Here is a 21,193-nt window from a genome sequence, read left to right as displayed (position 1 = left end):
AGATGACATGAGAAGATGTGATGACAAAGAGCCAAGCTATACACAAAAGAGTCAAAAAAGCATGGGTGCCGTCAGAATGAGAGTCCAAACAGCTGATAAAAACATCACAATAATCCACAAGTAATCCACACCACTCCAGTCCATCAGTTAATGTCTTGAGAAGAGAAAAGATGCGTGTTTGTAACAAACCAATCCATCAGTAAAGCGCTTTTAACTTCAAACTGTTGCCTCCAGCTAAAGTCCATAATCTTGCCTTCTCCAGTGAAAAAGTCATCTGTTCTGAATCAGGAGAGAAATCTGCACAGATCAAGCACCGTTTACAAGTTAAAACAGACCTAAACATCTCGAAACAAATATGTGCGTATGTAAGAAGACAACAGGAGAGTTTAGGAAACATGGAGAAAACCTTATTATGGACACAGGACTCGTATTTTAGCGAGTTACGGATTAAAGTTAAAAAGTCTTGATCGATTTGTTATTTACTAAAAAAACACAGCTTCTCACTTCTTAAGACATTAACTGATGGACTGGAGTGGTATGGATTACTTCTGGATTACTGTGATGTTTTTATCAGCTGTTTGGACTCTCATTCTGACGGCACCCATTCACTGCAGAGCATCCATCCCTCATACACTAATACAATACTACAATTAAAAAATCATTATGAATAAACAAACTCATCTACAATTTTGGGTGAACTGTTGCTTTAAGGAAAACAATAAAACCCACATTAACAAAAGCGCAACGGTTAATTATTCCCGCTGACAGCTATTTAACGACTGACTTTAGCCTGGCTTCTCTGAGATGCAGTGGCAATTTAATTAAACACTTTTACAGTGAGAACAAACCTCAAAGCAGCACCAAATTAATCACATCTCCACCTCCCTCGAGAAGTTCAACAGTGGTGAACGAAATACAGTAGAGTTAGCTCTTAACATTCAGTACTTTGCACTGAGGGTGATATGAGTTTATGACACAGTTCTGGCTCAGTTCCAGATTGACGGCATTAGAGCCAGTCTCTCTGCCCCCGGGGCCCGGCAAACCTCACATGGCCTTTCTGTGAACACACAGAGGACAAGCACCAAAAATACAACCAGACTCAGGCACTGTGAAACACAAAAGGAGAAATTCTGACGCATCTTTATGCAACTCTTATTCCTATGACACTTCACCGTGACCACGTGTTAAAAAGCCATCGCACGACTTCAGAAGACACGAAATATACAGCACGAGTCAGTGTGGATTTATGATGCTTAACAGGCATTTTAATGCATAGATGAGAGTTTTATTATCAAAAAGCTCTGTGGTTTTAAAACATAATGCAATGCAATACAACGGATTATCCAGAGATAAACATTCCTCAAAAGCATGTTAGACTTTGTCTTATGCATAAGAACTAAAATTATTTTGTGCTGCAATGGAAAAATAACAGCATACAGGTTTTGAATTTACATAAAAGTGAGTAAATGATTAAAAGCATGTTGGAAATCAACAACTAAGCTCGCCACAATCACTTTAACCCTATATATATATATAATTGTTTCCTATGTCAGGATTTACAGAGCTAAATGAGTGAAAAGTACCAGATTGCATTAAGAAAATAAAACTAGTTTTACTTTAAATTCAGAACATTTTTAAGTGAAATTGGTTTAAAGAGCCAGCCATTATAAATCTGCCTTTGGTCCATACAAGCCATAAATGCAAATGCATGTAACAGATTACTCTGCACAGTCAGAGCCCGTCCTTTTCATCACATTCAACCTTGTAATCCTTATTAGGACGTGTTTTTAGATTAAGTGCACATCTTCTCTCCAAAGCACAGCCAGTGTTTACCGAGAAGAGAAGCAGTCTGCTGAATGTAGGACAAACCAGTTTGTATGGCTGTACAAGTAAACTTTTCAAACATATAAATGCATTTCTCCATGCAGTGTAGAGTAACTTATGTCTGGGTTTAGATGCTTTACATATTTAACATGAAGCAGCAGCGAGAACAATGCATGCTCTCGTCAAATGTTATGTTATCTCTCCCTGACTTTGCAATGCAAACGATGGCATTCGACCTGATTCAAAACACAGAAGCCGGCCTTTGTGTGGGATTGGATTCAGATCTCACGTGCAATGCACTAATCTAGCATTTTTGCATGAGAAATAGTGCAAGCTGTCACGTCCAGGTGGGCATCGCTGCCATGCTTTGCCTGTCTAGACAGATGCATCAACATAAACACACCTCCAGAAACCACAGCCACATGCTAACGTGAGCTAACCTGCTAACGAATCACAATATCCTCGAATGACACACTAAAGCGATCCACGGACACGCGTGTCTGGCGCTTAATCTCGTTGTGATCGTCGGATGCGTTATTCGTGATTTCTTCCGAGCACGTGCCAAATCCAGCGCTCGAGGCGCCGCGCACGTTCGCTCGTTCCCGCGAACAAAAATCCACACACCTTTTCCTCTTCCTCTGTGTGTGAGGCGATCGCCGTCGACGGCGTACTTTCATCGCGTCGCGTAACACACAACAAAACATACGATTGAAATATCCACTGAAAGGTTTTTTTTTTGTTGTGGTTGTTCTGTGTTGCTTCCGAACCCACCCGCTTTAATATCCTTCCGTTCAACAGATCGCCCACCATCCACGTCTAGAGGAGTCGAGGAAAAAAGAACCGATCCGGTAATCCGCTTTCAGGACGCGGGATTGGAGAGAGACGCGCTCGAGGCGTTCACTCGCCGCACTCTCATTGGCTGGTGGGCGGGGCGTACGTGCTTGACGCAGTAGAATCAACACTCGCCGTCCGTGCGTCACGCAGAATCCCCACTTGCGCGCGCGTTCCCTCTTTCTCTGATGCGCGCTTCGCCTTCACACACGCTACCGCTTAGAAAACGCCAAACCATAAAACTAAAAAAAAATATTAAATTCGGAGTGTAACATAAATACTGACATTATTTTGTTGTTTTTTTTTTTTTGCCAATTTGGCTATCCTGTCAGCAATAATCTGTCCATGGGATTCCTTCGATCAGTGTTTTTTGATTACTGTCAGTTTAAGCGCCGGCGATCAGTGTTGCCAGATATTGATATGAAATACAAAATAAAAACCAGAAAAATAGTTAAAAAAATAAACCACAGTTATTTAAAATCTTTTGCAAATAAGATAAGATTAATATATCGCTAACCCTAAAATATAACTTCCCGCTTTATTAACTTTCTAAAATGTCAAATTAAGTGGAAAAGACAAGACCGAAGACGCTTATAACAGCGGGATCTGGCAACCCTCGCTCCGCCAGCGTCAATACATTATCATTTTCATACCACTGACGCTGAACATTCCTGCAAACTGTCTAAACATGCAGACACTCATAAGGAGTTTTAAATGGCAAATTCGCCATTCAGAGAACAAATTTTAGTTCTGAACATGAAACATTTACAGTGACCTCATAGCTGGCTAAGGGCATGCTTATGCTCACTTATAAGGCATGGTCAGGGCCCCTCAGTATGTGTCTGCACTTTTAACTTTATATATAGGGTGAATTAAGGGTGTTTGGGACAGTTTTTGAATTCCCACCTTGTGCAAGGTTTCTTGCCTTAAATTAAAAACCTCAGCCCAACACATGATACATTTATGTTATACTGAAGATGTTAACTACCCATTTGAGGAGGAAACAATGTTACATTATAATGAAAGGATGCGTGATGTACACTTTTCTGTAAACTGAGCCAAATTTTTTTTTTTTTTTTTTGGTAACATTTGGGTGATTGGGACAGCACACTTTTTCATTGATTTAGGGTAGTGTAAGAATATTTACTGAATTGCACAAGTTAGTTCATACCTTGGTATAATTTAATTTTATATGCAATATTTCCTTTTCTGTTCATCATCATTAAGATTCCATGTTTATTTCTGTTCAACTTTATTTCTCAGTTCATAAATCCATCCACAATTCCCAACAATACCGCACGTGCAGCTGAGGTAAAAGAAGGCTTGACGTCCAAAAGTCATCTAAAAATCAAATAGACAAGTAAAAAAAAAAAAAATGCTTCAGGTCCAAAAATAAATAAATAGTTAAAAAAAAAAATGTTGGGTGGCCCCATCACCAAATTAACACATTTAACCAGCACAAACCTTAAACAGAAATATGAATATGGTTTATTACTGCAACAAAATCAGTAAAAAGAAAAAAAAAATGCTTTTATTTTTAGAATGCTTCTAATTCAGAATTTGTATTTTAGCAAAATCTAGCTAGTTCATGAATATTTTTGTGGTTGATTAGGGCTTAAAAAGGTTGGAAACCATGATTTAGAGCATACAGAGCATACACAATGGTTCTCTATTACAAGGTCAATCATTTTCTTAATCAGCAAAGCCTTTAAGCACTGTCCCAATCACCCAAAATTATGCTGTCCCATCGTCCCAAATTGTGTTTGGGTGGATGGGACAAAATAAAAACAACCTAATTCTGAATTTGTAAAAAAAGTATATAGCAATGTTTATTTTTCAAACTTATAATAGTAGAAGTAGTAGTGCATCATATTTATGTTTCTAACAAAAGTTTGTAGCTATGACAATTTTAGGACCTTATTGTGAAAACTAGCAAAGGCTTATGTCATTTTCCTCAGTTCATGCATTTCACAGTCAACTTCCTGTTTGATGCCTGCCTCGCCCACTTATATGATGTCACACCAATGAGGGTATCCCATTTTAATTATGCGGTCTTACAGCTAGTGCTCAGCAAAAAAGTTTTTATTTTCACTCATTAGGTGATCAAATAAATTCTGTATAGTTATACTGTCCCATATAACCTTATGTCTTTTTAAATCTCTAGCTTTTTCTTGATCATTCTAAATTTTATGTTATAGTCTGTTCTTTAAATTATGCGTTGCAATTTATATGTTTGTTTTATTATGTAAAGTGCCTTGAGAAGCTGCTTTAAAGGTGCTATATAAAATAAAGTTACTATTATATTATTATTATTATTAGATACCAGAGGGGGACAAAGTACACAACCCCATTACTTGAGTGAAAGTACAGATACTGCTGGTCAAATATTACTCCATTAAAAGTGAAAGGTTGTAAAGACAGATTCTTACTTAAGTAAAAGTATAGAAGTACTTGCTTTTAAAAGTACTTAAGTACTAAAAGTAGATTTGAAGAAGTGAAAAATACGATTGTCTTTTAAATGTAGTGAAGTTACAGAAATAAGTAACAGTTAAAATACAAATAAAGAAAAATAATAAAAAAACACAAATTAAATACAATAATACTCTGAATGTACTTTGTTACTGTCCACCTCTACTAGATTACTACCTTAATTACTAACATCTTATGACTTGTGTTCCCAAAATTAAGCAGCAACAAACAAACCAAAACGCTATGAAAACGTTTTTTTTTTTTACTTTTTTTTAAGTCTTTTAGTTTTTGTTAATCATACATCTTGAATGACTCTCTTTATGCATTTATTTATTTATTACTACCTTAATTACTAACATCTTATGACACGTGTTCCCAAAATTAAGCAGTATCTGGCAACGCTTTCCGCGTCTGAAAACAAACAAACCAAAACGCTATGAAAACTTTTTTTTTAACTTGTAAGTCTTTTAGTTTTCGTTTATCATACATCTTGAATGACTCTTTTTATGCATTTATTTATTTATTTATAAATAGGTAAATCTAAGCCTTTCAATAGTAGCAAAATTATTCAGTAAAATTACCAAGTGTTACTAAAATGGCTTATCATTGAATACTGTGCAATATACCGCCTATAGTTTTAAAAGTGAAGTGAAATATTTGTATTTTTCTGCCATAAACAGTATTTTTATCTGGATATAGATTACAATTGCTCTGTTTGTAATAGTGAAAGAGAGTCTACCATGCGTTTATTTATTGAATGCCCCGTTCATCTTTGTTTTGGTCTGAGATGTCACAATTTCTAAGTGTTAAAATGAACTGCATCCTAGTCTTACATTTATCATCTGTTTTACTTCATTCAAATGAATATTACTTTTCTAAAAGTAAAAAAAAGAAAGTATTTTGCTACATTGTAGTGTGGGCATGTGACCCCATCATACTGTGTGCTTATAATTTAGCAAGATATCCAGTTTTGTGTACAAATCTTTAACATTTGGCACTCTGATCAAATGGAGGACATTTATGCGCATATTACTTCCAATTCATCCATCACGCTGGAAATGGAAGGTCAAGTCAAGTGCAATGCATTCTGGGATACAGTTTTTCATGCAGTAAACTGCTCATTTATAGTATGCATACTGAAAAGAAAAAAAAAAACTGCTGTGCACAAGTACAAGAGAGAAGTATGCCGAACATAGCCATGGACTGGGCTAAATAGCACAGGTTTTTTTTAATGCAGAAGAAGTGCAGAAGTGGTAAACAGATGGCCAAGGTTTGGTTTTCTTGACAGCTTGCTAACTGAACTAAATAGCATTAGCCAGATTCCTCTCCAAAAATAGACTAGATTTCATTATTTGCTATACATATCATAAAACTCTACTCTGATCTTACAAAAGCGCTCTGTCCTTACAAAACCGTTCAACACCATCAAAACCATCATGAATTTATGGGAATGTTGTCAGATTTAATAAATCCCACTGGCTGCTGGTTTATTTATTAGTGCCAAACTAATCTGCTTGATGTCGGTTAATTCCTCTGAAAACTGGCTAAGATGAGGTTTAATTTGTGCTGGAAGTTTTGCCAGAGATGGTCATGATGGAAACATAAACATTAAACCTTAAAGATTAAATATCCACATCACAACAACACCACCAATGCAAATCAAAATAATAAGATTATTTTTGTGTGTGTTGAGAGAGTGTGAGAGAGAGACATCTTGCTGTGACACACTTGGCAGTGCTCATCTGAGACGTTATGAATGTTAGGACTGCAGCAGTTTAATGGATCTTGTATGGAAGCTTAACGTAATAAAAAAAAAATCATAATTATGAGTTTACATCAATTATGACTTTTTCCCCCTCAGAACTGCAAGTTATAAATGTCAAAATTCAGACCTTTTCTTCCTCGATTGTGAGTTTCTATTCCGCAATTCTAACCTTTTCCTCAGTGTTGTGAGTTTGTCTCACAACTGCAAGTTAGAAACTCATAATTGCAAGTTTACATCAATTCTGACTTTTTTCCCCTCAGAATTGCAAGTTATGAACCCACAATTGAGTTTTGCTATTTTTTTCGCAGATTTCTGAGTTCACATTTTTTTTTCCTTTTATTCTGAGAGTTACATTTCGCAATTCTATTTTTTCCTTAGATTTCTTATTTTACATCTTGCAATTCTGTCTTTTTCTTGCAGTTGTTTTTTCCTCTGTATTCTGAGTTTAGATCTCACAGTTCTAGTTTTCTTTTCTCATATTTCTGAGTTTACATCTTGTATTTCTATCTTTTTCTCCAATTTTTTTCCCCACTGTATTCTGAGTTTACGTCTTATTTTTTTTATCACAATTCAGTTTTTTTCTGAATTGTATTTCAGAAAAAAAAATAGTTCTTGGAATTCTGTTTATTTATTTTTTTCCTCAGGCTTCTATTTTACATCTGGAAATTCTGTCTTTTTCTAACAATTCTGTTTTTTCCTCTATATTCTGAGTTGACAACACACAATTCTATTTTTTCTCTAATTTCTGAGTTTTACATCTGGCAATTCTGTTTTTATTTTCCACAATGGAAGAAAAATAATAAAAGTTATTACGACTTTTTATTTCACAGTTCAGACTTTTTTCTTGCAGTTCTGGGTTTATATATTACAATTCAGACTTTACTTCTCAGATTTGCAAATTCATATCTCACAGTTGCGAGTTTATATCTTGCAGTTCTGAATTGTGAGATAAAAAGTTGTAATTACCTTTATTTTTTATCTGAGGAGGAAACAATCTTCTACAATCTTGACCACATGAAATGAATGGACCAAATCCTTCCAAAGCCGATGTCTGTCTCCAAAAATAGACCAAAGTAGTGCATGTGTCTCATGCACTTTTATATAAGCCTTCTGAGATGAAATGGGGTAAATGATGAGAGAATTTTCATCTCTTTCAGACAGTTGTCCCGGTCTAGCAGCTGTTTTTACCCTCACACCATGATTCCAGATCATCTGTCTTGACTTGCCCACATGCCGACCTCTCAAAGCAAAAGAGATCCGACTTCACACTGAAGTCTTTATTACTGAGAAAGACAAACAAGGCCTGTTTGATCGCACTGACATCACCTTTGGAGGCAATAAAATGGCATCATGATCACTGAGAAGTCCACGAGATCAGGATGTTATTATTGTTTCTGCATGTGCAAATTCAGTGCTATCCCTGTGATACACCAATATGCAAATTTTATTACTATCCCTTTTATACACCAAAACCAAAAACAACATTTTACGTTTTTTTTTGTAGTGCAAAGTTCAAAACAACATCAATTTGAAACAGAAAACATTTTTTTAACATTTTAAATGTCTTTACTGACACTTTTGATTATTTGCATAATAAAAGAATAAAATTATTAAAAAAAATAAAAAAAAAATATAAAAATTATAATAACCCCAAACTTTTGACCGGTACTGTAAGTTTATTTAAATAAATATTTATAAGATGTTTTGCACTGTGGCATTTATGATATTTAAAAATATGTTAAAGATATGTTATTTAAATAGTAAAATACATCATGATTTGTTTTGTCTGGCTTTTAATTTATGCTGGTATAAATGATTTGTAATACAGTATGCATATTTGGTTAAAATCTGATGAGATTCCCCACTGATGACAAAAGTAACATTTCTGGGTACAGTACAATAATGAGAATTTAAGGAAGAAGATGCATCGTTGTCACAAAATTAATGTTATGATAGAAAAAAATCTTAATGGATTGACTTTCTTTATGCAAAATTGAATTCTTTTTTCTTTTGATTTAAAAATTATAATAGCTGCTATGTGTTCTGTTGCACGTTGTTTGATACTCACTGTTGGTGCTGTTATAGCTGCTGATGGATGAGGTTATAGGTGGTGTCTCGTCGGAGTCCACGGAGCCCGTGTCGTCGTCTTGAGAGCATCCGGCCTGGATGGCGCGCAGGTAACTGTGGCTCCGGGAGCGGAAGCAGGTGGGTGTGGGCAGATCCAAGGCCTCCACCGCCTGAGAGTCCAGCTGGCTATAAGCCGCACTGCCCCGGTAGCCCTGCTCCACCTGAAAGGACATGTGCACGTTGAAACGTCCCGCTCGAGGCCTGCGGGGCAGACGGCCGCTGCCCACCCACAAACGCGCCTCGCACGGGGTGAGACACAGCCGGCGCTTTGGGGTGGACTGACGCATCGTCGTGCAGACATGAAGAGGAAACGGCAGGTTTGCTTGAGTGCTTTCCATTCAGTCTAACGCAACAAATATGGCATGAAATGAGAAAACAAATCCTTAAATGCGTTCCTTTCACAGTTGTATTGATCCCTGTCTGTGGATGAGGAGTTTGTTTTATAAATTGGTCTAAAAATGCTTGGAATTTAGACTATATTTCAGCAAAAGAATCATTCTGAAACATCCCCCACAACTGGGAAAACTGTAGAAAAAAGAAAAACATTACTTGTATCGTTTTGTATTTGTCTGTCAAAAAATTTAATAAAATTATACATTACAAAATATAATATATAGGAAAAAAGTATACTGTATTTTACTTACAGAAAAGTTAATCCTGTTTTAGGTCTAATAATACTGTGGCCTTACTGTTTATGATATTTTTTTTTTAAATACTGTAATGTGTAAAAAAACTGAAGATGTTATTTAAACAGTAAAATATTTATATAACATGATAGTATTTGTCTGGGTTTTAATTTATGCCGTATAGTAAATTGTCTGTAATACAGTAATACAGTATATGATTTATTTTGAATCTAAACACAATCCAAATTAAAAAAACAAAATAAAAACATCACAATAACAATAATTAAAATCTAACACTGCATCGCATCCATGTCATAAAAATGTGTTGTCATGAAAAATGTCATAATGCACAAAAAAAAAAAAATCTTAAATGTCCTAAAAAGGCTTGTTTTTAATATTTATTCAAGTAATTTTAAAAAAGTGTTTTATTTTCCTTTTGCTTAAATATAATTTCCCCCTTTGTTTTGCTCCAAATCCATCAGGCAGAATGCAGAGAAAATGTCTCAGAGAGTCTATCAACTCTAAAAAAAAATGATCCAGTTGAATATAAGTCTTTCCAAACCTGCAAACAATCACCGTTCATAATCTCAAAGCCTCAGAGTAAAGAGTAGAGAGAGAGTGTTTGTCCAGCAGGAGACACAACAGAACAGGAGGCTTGTGTGTGTTTGTCAAGGACAAATCTGACAATTAAAGACAAACAAACAACAGATACACATACCAAACAGCTCAATAAATAAAAAAATCACAAGCTAATTCCCAGGAAAAATACTTATGAGTGCTGCAAGTTAGCTGTTGTACTCATTATTCCTGACTTCTTTCCCTTTGCATCTCAGAAACAACTTCTCCTTGAATCATCCATCAGTCTTCACAGCACATTATCCCATCGAGCAAAACAGATCTCCAAAAAATCAATTCTCTTTCCTCTTTAGAAATCATTTCAGAGCCTCGTCTCGCTTCAGGAGTCTTGATGTCTCCATCAGTAGAGCGAACACTTGAGTATCTCGCCTTGATAACATGCCCTCGAACTGATTTCCCACCCTCCACGTCTCCTTAGACTAGATTACGGATGTCTTACAGCATTTTAATCTGGAACGCTCTGTTCCTGAGGTCAAGTAAACAGCAAAACCTCTCTGATACATTTCAGCGTTCGCTCTGTGATGCAGAGCGTACATATTCACAACTGATTTTTTTACATCTGAAGAAGAAAATGTGAGGGACGGTGCCAGAGCAGAACTCTCTGCTAGGGTGCTTGGTTTCTAGAGGGTTGCCATATTGTCGCTAGAATGTTCTGGAGTTGCTTAGTAGTCACTAGGGTGTTCTGGGGGTTGCTATGGTGATACTAGAATGTTCTGGAATTTCTATGTGATCATTAGTAGTCATGCTAGAATGGAATGTTCTGGACACTAGGGTGTTCTGGGGGTTGCTATGGTGATACTAGAATGTTCTGGAATTTCTATGTGATCATTAGGGTGTTTTGGGGGTTTCTATGGTGATGCCAGAATGTTCTGGAGTTGGTAAGTAGTCACTAGGGTGTTCTGGGGGTTGCTATGGCGATACTAGAATGTTCTGGAATTTCTATGTGATCATTAGGGTGTTATTGGGGTTTCTATGGTGTTGCTATGTGGATACTAGGATGTTCTAGAGTTTGCTTTGCGGTTGCTTTGTTGTTGCTAAAGTGTTTTGGTTCTCGCTATGATGTTGCTATGTGGTTGTTAGGGTGTTTAGGGGTTGCTAGGTTGTTCTAGCCATTGCTATGATGCATTGCTGTGTAGCTGCTAGGGTGATCAGGGGTTGCTATGTGGTTGCTACGTTCCTGGGAGTTGTTATGTGAGAATATGCACTACTTCATTATGCATTACACTAAAAACATACTCTAAGTAATATAGTAATAAAAGTAACAGTGATGCTTTAGTAACTTTGAAATGAATGAAATGATGTTTGTGACCTGGCCCATGGTGGACCCTCGTCCCAGTGTAGAGCAGCGCTGACCGAATCCCCCATCAGCGTCCCAATGCAGCAGACCCGCCTCATCCACTCCCATCAGACAGTCCAGGTTATCCAGGCTGCGATTGGTGGAGACCTCGCATAGAGACGGCATTCGGCTGAGAGAAACACACACACACACACACACACACACACACACACACACACACACACACACACACAAACACACAAACAGCAGAGAATGAGTGCAGGAAACTGCTGATCAACATCCCTAAGGAATCTAGAGCTGCCCCTAATTTTCTAGTCGTTCATTTAAGCCATTAGTAGACTAATTGCAAGTTTATGTAAACATTTATGGGTGGGAGATATTTTAATTACTTATTAATAAACCAGTGTTTTCTGAATCAATGTCAGGTGCAGAGATGAAGTTGATGATGCTGACTCGCCATCCTCACAGTGACAAGCCTTCAGAGAGAAATGCAAGTTTAATACAGAGTACATAATCAGAGAGTATTTGTTTTCTATTTAATTTGGTTAATTTTTAAGTAGACATTTCAAGCTTTCTTTAGATATATTTCTCATGTCTGTGAGGCAAGAAGCCTATATGCTGAGTTTCGTTTGATTTTTGTGATGCAGAGACCGAGGCGGCAGAAAGCGCATTCTGTTTGTTTTCTTGATTTTACAATTTTTTTTTGTTGCTATTGTGAGTGTATGCAAATAAAAGTAGACCCTTTATCGTTTCGATTGATGTATTACTTTTATCTGCATGAGCAAAAATGATGACGTAGCCTATTTTGTTTCCACTATTATCAGGAGGAACCAGTCTCCATGTCATGAAACAGCTAAACAGCTTCCACACTCCGCACCAACACTTCAATATGCTCCTAATAGCACACAGTTATCTTGGTTAACGTTAGAGCGAGCAGCCGTGTAAAAAAATAAAAAAATAAATAAAATTTATATATATATATATATATATATATATATATATATATATATATATATATATATATATATAAATATATATATACTGAATAAGGATTAAAAAAAAAAGTATTTTGGGTTTTTAACAATATGCTTTATTCACAATTTGTACCTGATTAAATATTTTTTTTTAAATATTTTAGAGTTTTGCACAATATATTTATTATAAAAATGCCCACACAGTTTTAAAATTATATTAATTTACATGACTTTTTCAGGTCTACAAATGACACTTTTAAAATTAGACTACCAAAATGTAGAGGTTTTTCCAAGACAGTGAGAACCCTGTAGCTTCAAAGAAAAAATGATGTTGAGAGGGTGAATAAAAATAAGAAATATATATTTTTTTATTTTTAGTTTACTTTAATGCTTATTTTAAATCACCGGAGATTTGCTGAGGCTGTATATCATTTTATTTTAATATAAAAAATTAATTGGATCAATAATGATTCTGACAGAAAACTCTTTTCTTTATTTAGTGGATATTTCATCTAACAGTTTGCTCTGTACATTCAGTTTAACAACATACAGTTAAAGAGGGTAAACTTTATCATTCAGCTGATCTGTGCTCGTATGTTTTAAACACTTCTGCTCCCTTTTATGTTCTTACTCTGCACATATATTAAATGCACATCCTTGTAACGTGTGGTTTTCTAGCATATTTATTTTAACTTCTCAGGTAATATCAATGGTGTGTGACATTACTTTCAGAAGAACCATACGAGAAGCAGGAGACTTCAGTAAAAATTTCCATTTAATGTCAGCATCTATGAGAAACAATCAAGATATTAAAGAGATTTTTGTAGTTTTCTTTTGCTATGGAGAAAGCGAGTCATGTTTAAAGAGTATCAGTCGTCCTGTGGCTGAACTCTTGTGATAGAAAACTTTTACTAATCAACCTGTCAACATACTGCCATCTGCTGGTCACAATGAATATGTTCATGATGCCATCAATGCTGAGATGTTCAGTTTAGGATATTTATTAAGATAAGGCCCTAATAATGCACCTTGATAATCCAACAGTTATCACATAAGAGAATCTAATGAATTTAATGTTGTTGTGGTCATTGTAGTTAACGGAAACAAAAAAACTAAAACCATAAAAAATTTTTTTTTAAAAAATCTGTTGCCTAAAAACAAACAAACAAAAAAAACATTAAAATATTTTTGTAAAAAAAAAAAAAAAATATTTCAGCTAGTTGCCAAGGCTAAAAAAAAGAGGAATAAGAAATTTACTTAAATCTTAACTAAAATTAAAATGAAAACAAAGCATAAAAAGAAAAAAATAAATTGGAAATTTAAAATATTAATAAAAACTATAATATCCCAGATAACAGTGATTATAGTTTACTAAAAATAAAAATAGAACAAAATGACTTAAATTACAATGGAAATTGTAAAATATATAAAAAAATCTAATTAAATATATAACCTATAATAGTATCTCAGTGACACTAAAATAAAACTGATTATAGTTTACTAAATATAAAACCATAAAAATTTTTACTTTAAAATAAATGTTACATGAAATAAAATAAAGAAATTGTAAAACAAAAATAAAAAATAATAAAAACTACATAGATATGTATTAAAAACACACAACAAAATTATAAATATGTTTACTTAAATTAAAATGAAAATTTGAAACACTATTTGAAAATATAAATAAGAACTATAATAGCTATATAATGTAATCATAATATAATCTCAGTGATACTAAAAAAACAATGAATGTATAAAAATAAAACCTCAAAAAAACATTGTTACATGAAATAAAATAAACATTAATTGAAATAAAATAAAAATACAAAAACAAATAAAAAACTATATAGATATTTAAAAAATAATAACAATACTAATAACAATGACAAAAACACAACCAAATTACCAAAGCTTTTAATTAAAATAAAAATAAAAACAGATAATACGAAATAAAAACTAATTCAAAATATTAAAATAACACTAACACAATAATAATAATAATAATAAAAACAATTATAATAATATCAAGTATCTCAATAACATCAAAAAGTCTCAATGATTTATGTTTTTATGTCGTGCTTGTCATGTTTATCTGTGTGTAGTGTGTCTGTAGCAGGTATAGCGTGTTAGACTCACTTGCGTGGCAGCAGTGGCGGCGGCTGCTGTTCGCTGAGCGAGCGTTGCGTGGCCTTCAGGTAACTCTGACGTCTGGCAGCCGTTTTGGGCGAAGGCTTGGGTGAAGGAGGTCCGTCCGAGTCGTCGCTGTCCTCCGTGTCTCCCATGGCTTTAACGTAACTGCCGCTGCGCATCCGCCTGCACGGGATCTCACCCGCCCCGCCGCCTCCCTTACCCAGCGTCCCGCTCCAGTCACCTGCAGGCACCTGCCAAAACACATAATACACTTACATTAGCCACAATAGATCGGAAATGTACTTTTTTTAAATACATGTGATGAGTTCTTTATAGTAGTAATTAGCAATTTATAGTAGTTGAACTTTTTTTTTTTATAAATATTTGCATTTATTATTATTATTGCACTTATTATTGATGTATTTATTATAAAAAAATAAACAATTTTGTTCAAATATTTGATTTTTATAAATATAAAAATGTGCTTGTGCTTGTGCTTGTATAGGATGTATTACTATAATAATAAACAAATATATTAAATATAATATTAAAATTAATACACAAAGATTTGAAAACAAATTTGAAACATATTTGAAAAATGCTATTATATAAAAATATTATTATTATTGTGTATATAAATATTTGTAAAAAATTAAATATAAAATATAATATATTATAATATTATAATAATTATGTTTGTAATAACTGTTGGTTTTATATTTTTATTTTTTTATATTTATATTATGTTTACAAATCATTACAAAAATAATAAAAAATATAAAATAAACAACAAAAATACAATAAAAAAAAAACAAAAAATAATTAATAAATAATAAAAAATTATATATAACATACAAAAAATAATAAATAAGTTATAAATAATAAAAAAAGTGATATAAAGTGGTTATTTGGTATTACAATCAACACACAGCCTACTATGAAATCTTCTATGCCTCATCCTTGTTGCATTTGTCCCAGTTTTGAGAAATCTCTTCACCGTCTCTCTCCCAGTTGTCTTTCTTTCATGTGTTGTGTGTTACCTGGAGGAAGTTGCAGGTCATCTCCTGGCCGTGGCAGGACTTGGACTTGAGCAGGGTCCGGTTGACGGTGGTTGAGCCCTTCTGAAGCACCTGTCGGGCCTGACTGAGGGTCAGCGTGGACCACGAGCCTCTCTTCACCAGCGTGTGTTCCCCCGTCTGTCCCGTGGAGGGTGGCAGGCTGACGGTGGGCTTGAGGTCTCCGCTGCTCTTGAAGGATTTGAGCGAATGCGCTGCGATGGTGTTGTAGCCCTGCGGATGCGGTCTGGGGGCCGCCTGACTGTCTGACACGGCCCTGCCCAGCGTCATCATGCTAAGAGGGTTTCGATACGCCACCGCTAACGGGCCCGCTGCAGGTTGAGCCGGCGGCTCGTCCTCCAAACCGTCATCCGAGCTCCAGAAGCCTGAGAGATTGGGTCGTGGACGGCGTTTGGTGCCTTCGGTCTTGGCACGGTCTTTGCTTTTGCTTCGCTGGGTTGCTTTGGCCGCGTCGCCAGCTGGGCCCGCGGTGATGCTCCCTTTGACCGCCGACACCTCCATGGATTGGGACTTGGCGAAGAGTTTCTGGACGGACTGCACCAGATTGCGGATGCGGCTGGGACTCTCGCTGCGCTGCTTGGAGCCGCGGCTGCACCGGTGGAACTGCAGCGTGCTGAAGCCGTCCCGCTGCAGCGGTAGGTGGCGCTCCAGCTGGTCCAGCAGGTTGGCCGGGAGCCGGTTCATCTTGGCGGCCGCTGCGGATGAGATGGTGGCCGTGCCGCTGCTGATCATGGCTGGAGCGCCCAGTCCCAGACCCAAACCCATGGACATGGAGGACGTGAGGGTGCCGGAGCGACTACCAGTCTGAAACACACAAGCCTGCTCAGACAAAACACACCATCATAAAATTCATAGAAAAATATACAGATACACTATTTACACTACTTACTATTTCAAGTGTGAGCTAAATACGATTTCAAAACTATTCATTTGTTGACTGTATTACATATGTCACATTCACAATATGTGACCCTAGACCACAAAACCAGTCATAAGGGTCAATTTTTCCAAATTTAGATTTATACATCATATGAAAGTTGAATAAATAAACTAGTTTGTTAGGAGGACAATATTTGTCTGAGATACAACTATTTGAAAATCTGGAATCTGATGGTGCAAAAAAATCTAAATATTGAGAAAATCACCTTTAAAGTTGTCCAAATGAAGTTCTTAGCAATGCATATTACTAATCAAAAATTAAGTTTTAATATATTTACAGTAGGTATTTTACAAAATATCTTCATGGAACATGATCTTTACTTAATATCCAATTATTTTTAGCATAAAAGAAAAATCTTGAATTTTGACCCATACAGTGTATTTTTGGCTATTGCTGGTTTTGTGCTCCAGGGTCACATATAAGAACTGTTTAACAAATATTTATATGGCTTTATTAATTATTAAACAGGCATTTATTATTAATAATTTGATATTAATATTTAATATGATTATTATTAATAATAAATAATTTCAAATATTTGTATAATAATTAATAATAAATACAAATATTTGTATTTGAATTAACTCTAGTATTGAGCATATAATATATTAATACTAATTTCAACAAATATATTAGTCAACAAACTTTTTAAACTCGAAACATTTGAATTTAAATTGTGATGAATAATGCATAAAATAATGGACAAGATTAATAATTGCATGAATGTATATTGTTTATAATATATATATATATATATATATATATATATATATATATATATATATATATATATATATATATATACACTATTGTTCAGTCATGTTGAGTCAGTACTTTTTTTATTTGAAGGAGAAGAAGAATATATTTTTCAGCAAATACTTTTATTCAGCAAGGACGCATTAAATTGATCAAAAGTGACAGTAAAGATATTTTTATTGTTACAAAAGTTTCCTATTTCAAATAAATGCTGTTCTTTTGAACTTTCTACTTATCAAAAAATAAAAAAATAAATAAAATGTATCTCAGTTTCCACAAAAATATTCAGCAGCACAACTGTTTTCAACATTGATAATAATCAGAAATGTTTCTTGAGCAGCAAATCATCATATCAGAATGATTTCTGAAGATCATGTGACACTGAAGACTAGAGTAATGATGCTGAAAATACAGCTTTGATCACAGGAATAAATTATATGTTACAATATATTTAAATAGAAAACAGCTATTTCAAATTGTAATAATATTTCCCAATATTACAGTATTTACTGTATTTTTAATCAGATAAATGCAGTGTGGGGTCAGCACCTGTGTGTAGTCGCTCTGCTCCGGCTGGTGGGTGTAGTGGAGGCGAGGGAAGGTGCTGCTGTTGGTCAGCTGGTTGTTGAGGGGCAGCAGGCAGTCCGACTGCAGCGTCGTCGGGGTGGAAACAGGAAAATGATGAAGGTGAGGATCCAGAGTGGTGTAATGGTTGACGGTGGGGCTCAGGAGGAAGGCAGCATGGGGGTCCGGGGCCAAGGGACACAAGGGCTCCTGGGGGCCCACAGTAGGGTCGCAGGTGTCAGACAGATGCCGACTATGGTTGGCCCCTAAGCTTTTCATGGTTGCTGCGTAGGGTCGGCTCTAGAACATGATCCCAGATGACGAGAGACGACGGCCCTGGAGGGCGACCCCTACAGGACAGACACAGAAACACACATCAGTATCAGTTCAGATCCAGCTGTTTGCAATGATGAACCTGCTGAGCGGAAGAGCACACTGGTTGTCTTCAGTCATGTTTTCATGTCTTTGCAATTACCTGACATAAAACACATTTAAAGAAACACTAAAATTACTAAAACTGACACTGAAATAAAAATAAAGCTAATTAAAATTTTAGCTTTTTTAATTGAAATAATATTATATATTTAACTAGTAGATGAAACATTTTAACTTAAAACAATTACACTTTTAGAGAATTAGCAATTAACTAAAATAAAATATGTTTAAGAAATATTACAATTATTAAAACTAAAATTAAAAATAAATTAAAGCCAAGTAAGATATCTAAAAATATTTTTGTTCATAGAAATGAAATTAAATATAACTAGTACGTAGATTAAAATTTACACACACACACACACACACACACACACACACACACACACACACACACACACACACACACACACACACACACAAATCAACTTAAAAACTTAATCGAAGCTTACTGAAAAACTGAAATCAAGTTTAATGAATACTAAAAATACTAAAACTAAAAAATAAATTAACAAAAACATCACAAAATTACTAAATCTGAAGTTAACATCTTTGCTTTTCCATTTGAAATCTGGCACTGTGCATTCATTGCTGTGCAATTTTTTTCTGCATTGTGGGGGATATGTATATTGTACACTCAAAAATGTTCTGTATTTTAGATTTTTTTCCCATTTCCCATTCATTTCCTATGGTCTGTCATTTTTGACCGAAGACCATGAGTGTGACTATTTTTTTTTACGACAACTTAGCTTTTTCGAATCATGCCCTCAATTTTTTTTTTTGTTCACATACCAAGTGCCATAAAAGTGCCATAAAACCGCACAAGGGTTAATATCTAAAAAGTATATTCTATCTAAAAAATATAAATATAATCTTAAATTATCTTAAATATATATATATATAAAATATATCTTAATTTAAGAATTTTTAGATTTTGTTTTTTTGTAACAGAAAACAAGACAAAAACACTGCAGAAGACAACATTTTTTGCAGTGTATTTCTTCATTATTTCAAACAGTGAACAGCAGGCTTCTATAGTCTACATGCAAATTCTTCTCTCACGCTCACATTCACACTATTCTCCTCGCACCCGTGAGGCTCATGAAACCAGTGTCTTCATCATCTGTGTGTCGCTCTTCCCATCGGCATTCATCTGGAGCTGGATCTGTGAAAGTCACACACTCATTGTGAGCCGAATCTCCCAAGACATCGACTCAAAGTCTCCGCCGATCGCAGCGCCATTCACAAAACCTCACAAAGAGCTCTATCAGCATGCTAAACACAGCTGTTTTCATCTGTCATCACTGCTCTGCGATGAGTCACGGCGCCGTCAAAGAGCCTGAACAGCTCGTTAGCATTCAGCCCACAGCTGCGCCTCCTCCCGACACGAACCTGAGCGCCGTCACTGCTCGCGCTCACACCCCGAGGCCATAACAAACACCTCACGCGCGTTTGCTACGAGGAACGAGTTAGTTGACAGTCATTGTGCATGCGTTTGAGAGCCACCAACTGGGATCCTGATGCCTGGCTGAAAACAAAAGAAATCTAAACGCGTGTTTCGTGTGTGTAATGTGAAACGCTCACGAGGAAATGTCACTCCAGTGACCTTCATTGTGTCGTTTGTTGTTTGTTTAAAGGTTGAAATAAAAATTCTTCTACCCACCACTAACCCTTATTTCTTATAAACTATAAACCATAATCAATAATAATAAAGACTAAATACACAAACACCACAGAAACAAAACAAAAATAGAAAAACTAAAATCAAATTAAGATGAGTAATAACACTTTTGTCTTTTTAAGAGCTGCTTTACAGCTAAAATTTATTTTGTTTCATAACTGATTAATTTGACAGCATCAACACTGTTAAACTAACATATAATTTGTTTACTTTTTTTGTTAATTGAAATAAAACTTTAAAAAGGAAATTAAACTTAAGAAAATTAGAAAGGTGAACAATTAGAAAACTAAAATAAAATAAGTCTGGAAATATTATGAACTATGAACATAAATTGAAATGAAGCTAATATATATTTATTTGAAGTAAAAACTGAAATAAAATTAAAATATACAGTAGATGAAAATGCCAAGGCAACATTTCTAAATTTCATTTAATGTTGAAGTAGGCTACTCAAATAACTAAAACTAAATAAACTAACATTAATAAATAATAAATTACTAAAACTTAAAAGTGAAAACAGAAAATATAAAATAATATGCTATAATTTATTTATAATTTTATTTGATGCATGTCAAAATCTGGCTTTGTGAAACATGAATTAATTAGGAGCTCAAAAATAATAATTTCAACTATTTATTTTTAATTGACTCAAACTGATTCAAATACATTAACGTCACAAGCATTTAAGACTCAAAAAGTGGCTTTAGAAGCCAATTTTTACCATATTGCATTTTAAAACAAAATTAACATTTTAAGATTTTTTTAATTAACTGTATTAAATTAACACTTATAATCTAAACATTTATTATTTATTAACCAAACTGTTAATTCTTTAATTATTGATTAATAAGAATGACATATCATTATTAATTTATAATTAAATAATTACAGTTAATTATTTACATGATTTCTGAACTAGACTTTATGAAACATTTTAAAAGTCTGGCTATGTGAGATGTTCGAAAACAAAATTAGCATCTATAATCAAAATATTTACAAAACAAATAAATTAAATAAATATTTTGATTGAAATATGCATGAATGTTTTGCATGATGTGA

General features: G+C 34.6%; 1 protein-coding gene across 1 annotated transcript in view; it reads right to left on the bottom strand.

Annotated features, from left to right (window-relative positions):
* Window positions 1-21,193, bottom strand: part of LOC109045534 (disks large-associated protein 4-like) — a 128,158-nt gene that overhangs the window by 15,414 nt on the left and 91,551 nt on the right. Inside the window, 5 exon segments of the mRNA XM_042713621.1 lie at window positions 8,958-9,177; window positions 11,588-11,744; window positions 14,689-14,933; window positions 15,723-16,577; window positions 18,004-18,368. Of these exon segments, the coding sequence (XP_042569555.1) occupies window positions 8,958-9,177; window positions 11,588-11,744; window positions 14,689-14,933; window positions 15,723-16,577; window positions 18,004-18,297 (1,771 nt within the window). The 5' untranslated portion in view covers window positions 18,298-18,368.

This window comes from Cyprinus carpio, chromosome A23, assembly GCF_018340385.1.
Source record: "Cyprinus carpio isolate SPL01 chromosome A23, ASM1834038v1, whole genome shotgun sequence".
NCBI lineage: Eukaryota > Metazoa > Chordata > Actinopteri > Cypriniformes > Cyprinidae > Cyprinus > Cyprinus carpio.
The sequence above is the reverse complement of the archived record's forward strand: the minus strand, read 5'-3'. Positions and strand labels throughout refer to the sequence as shown.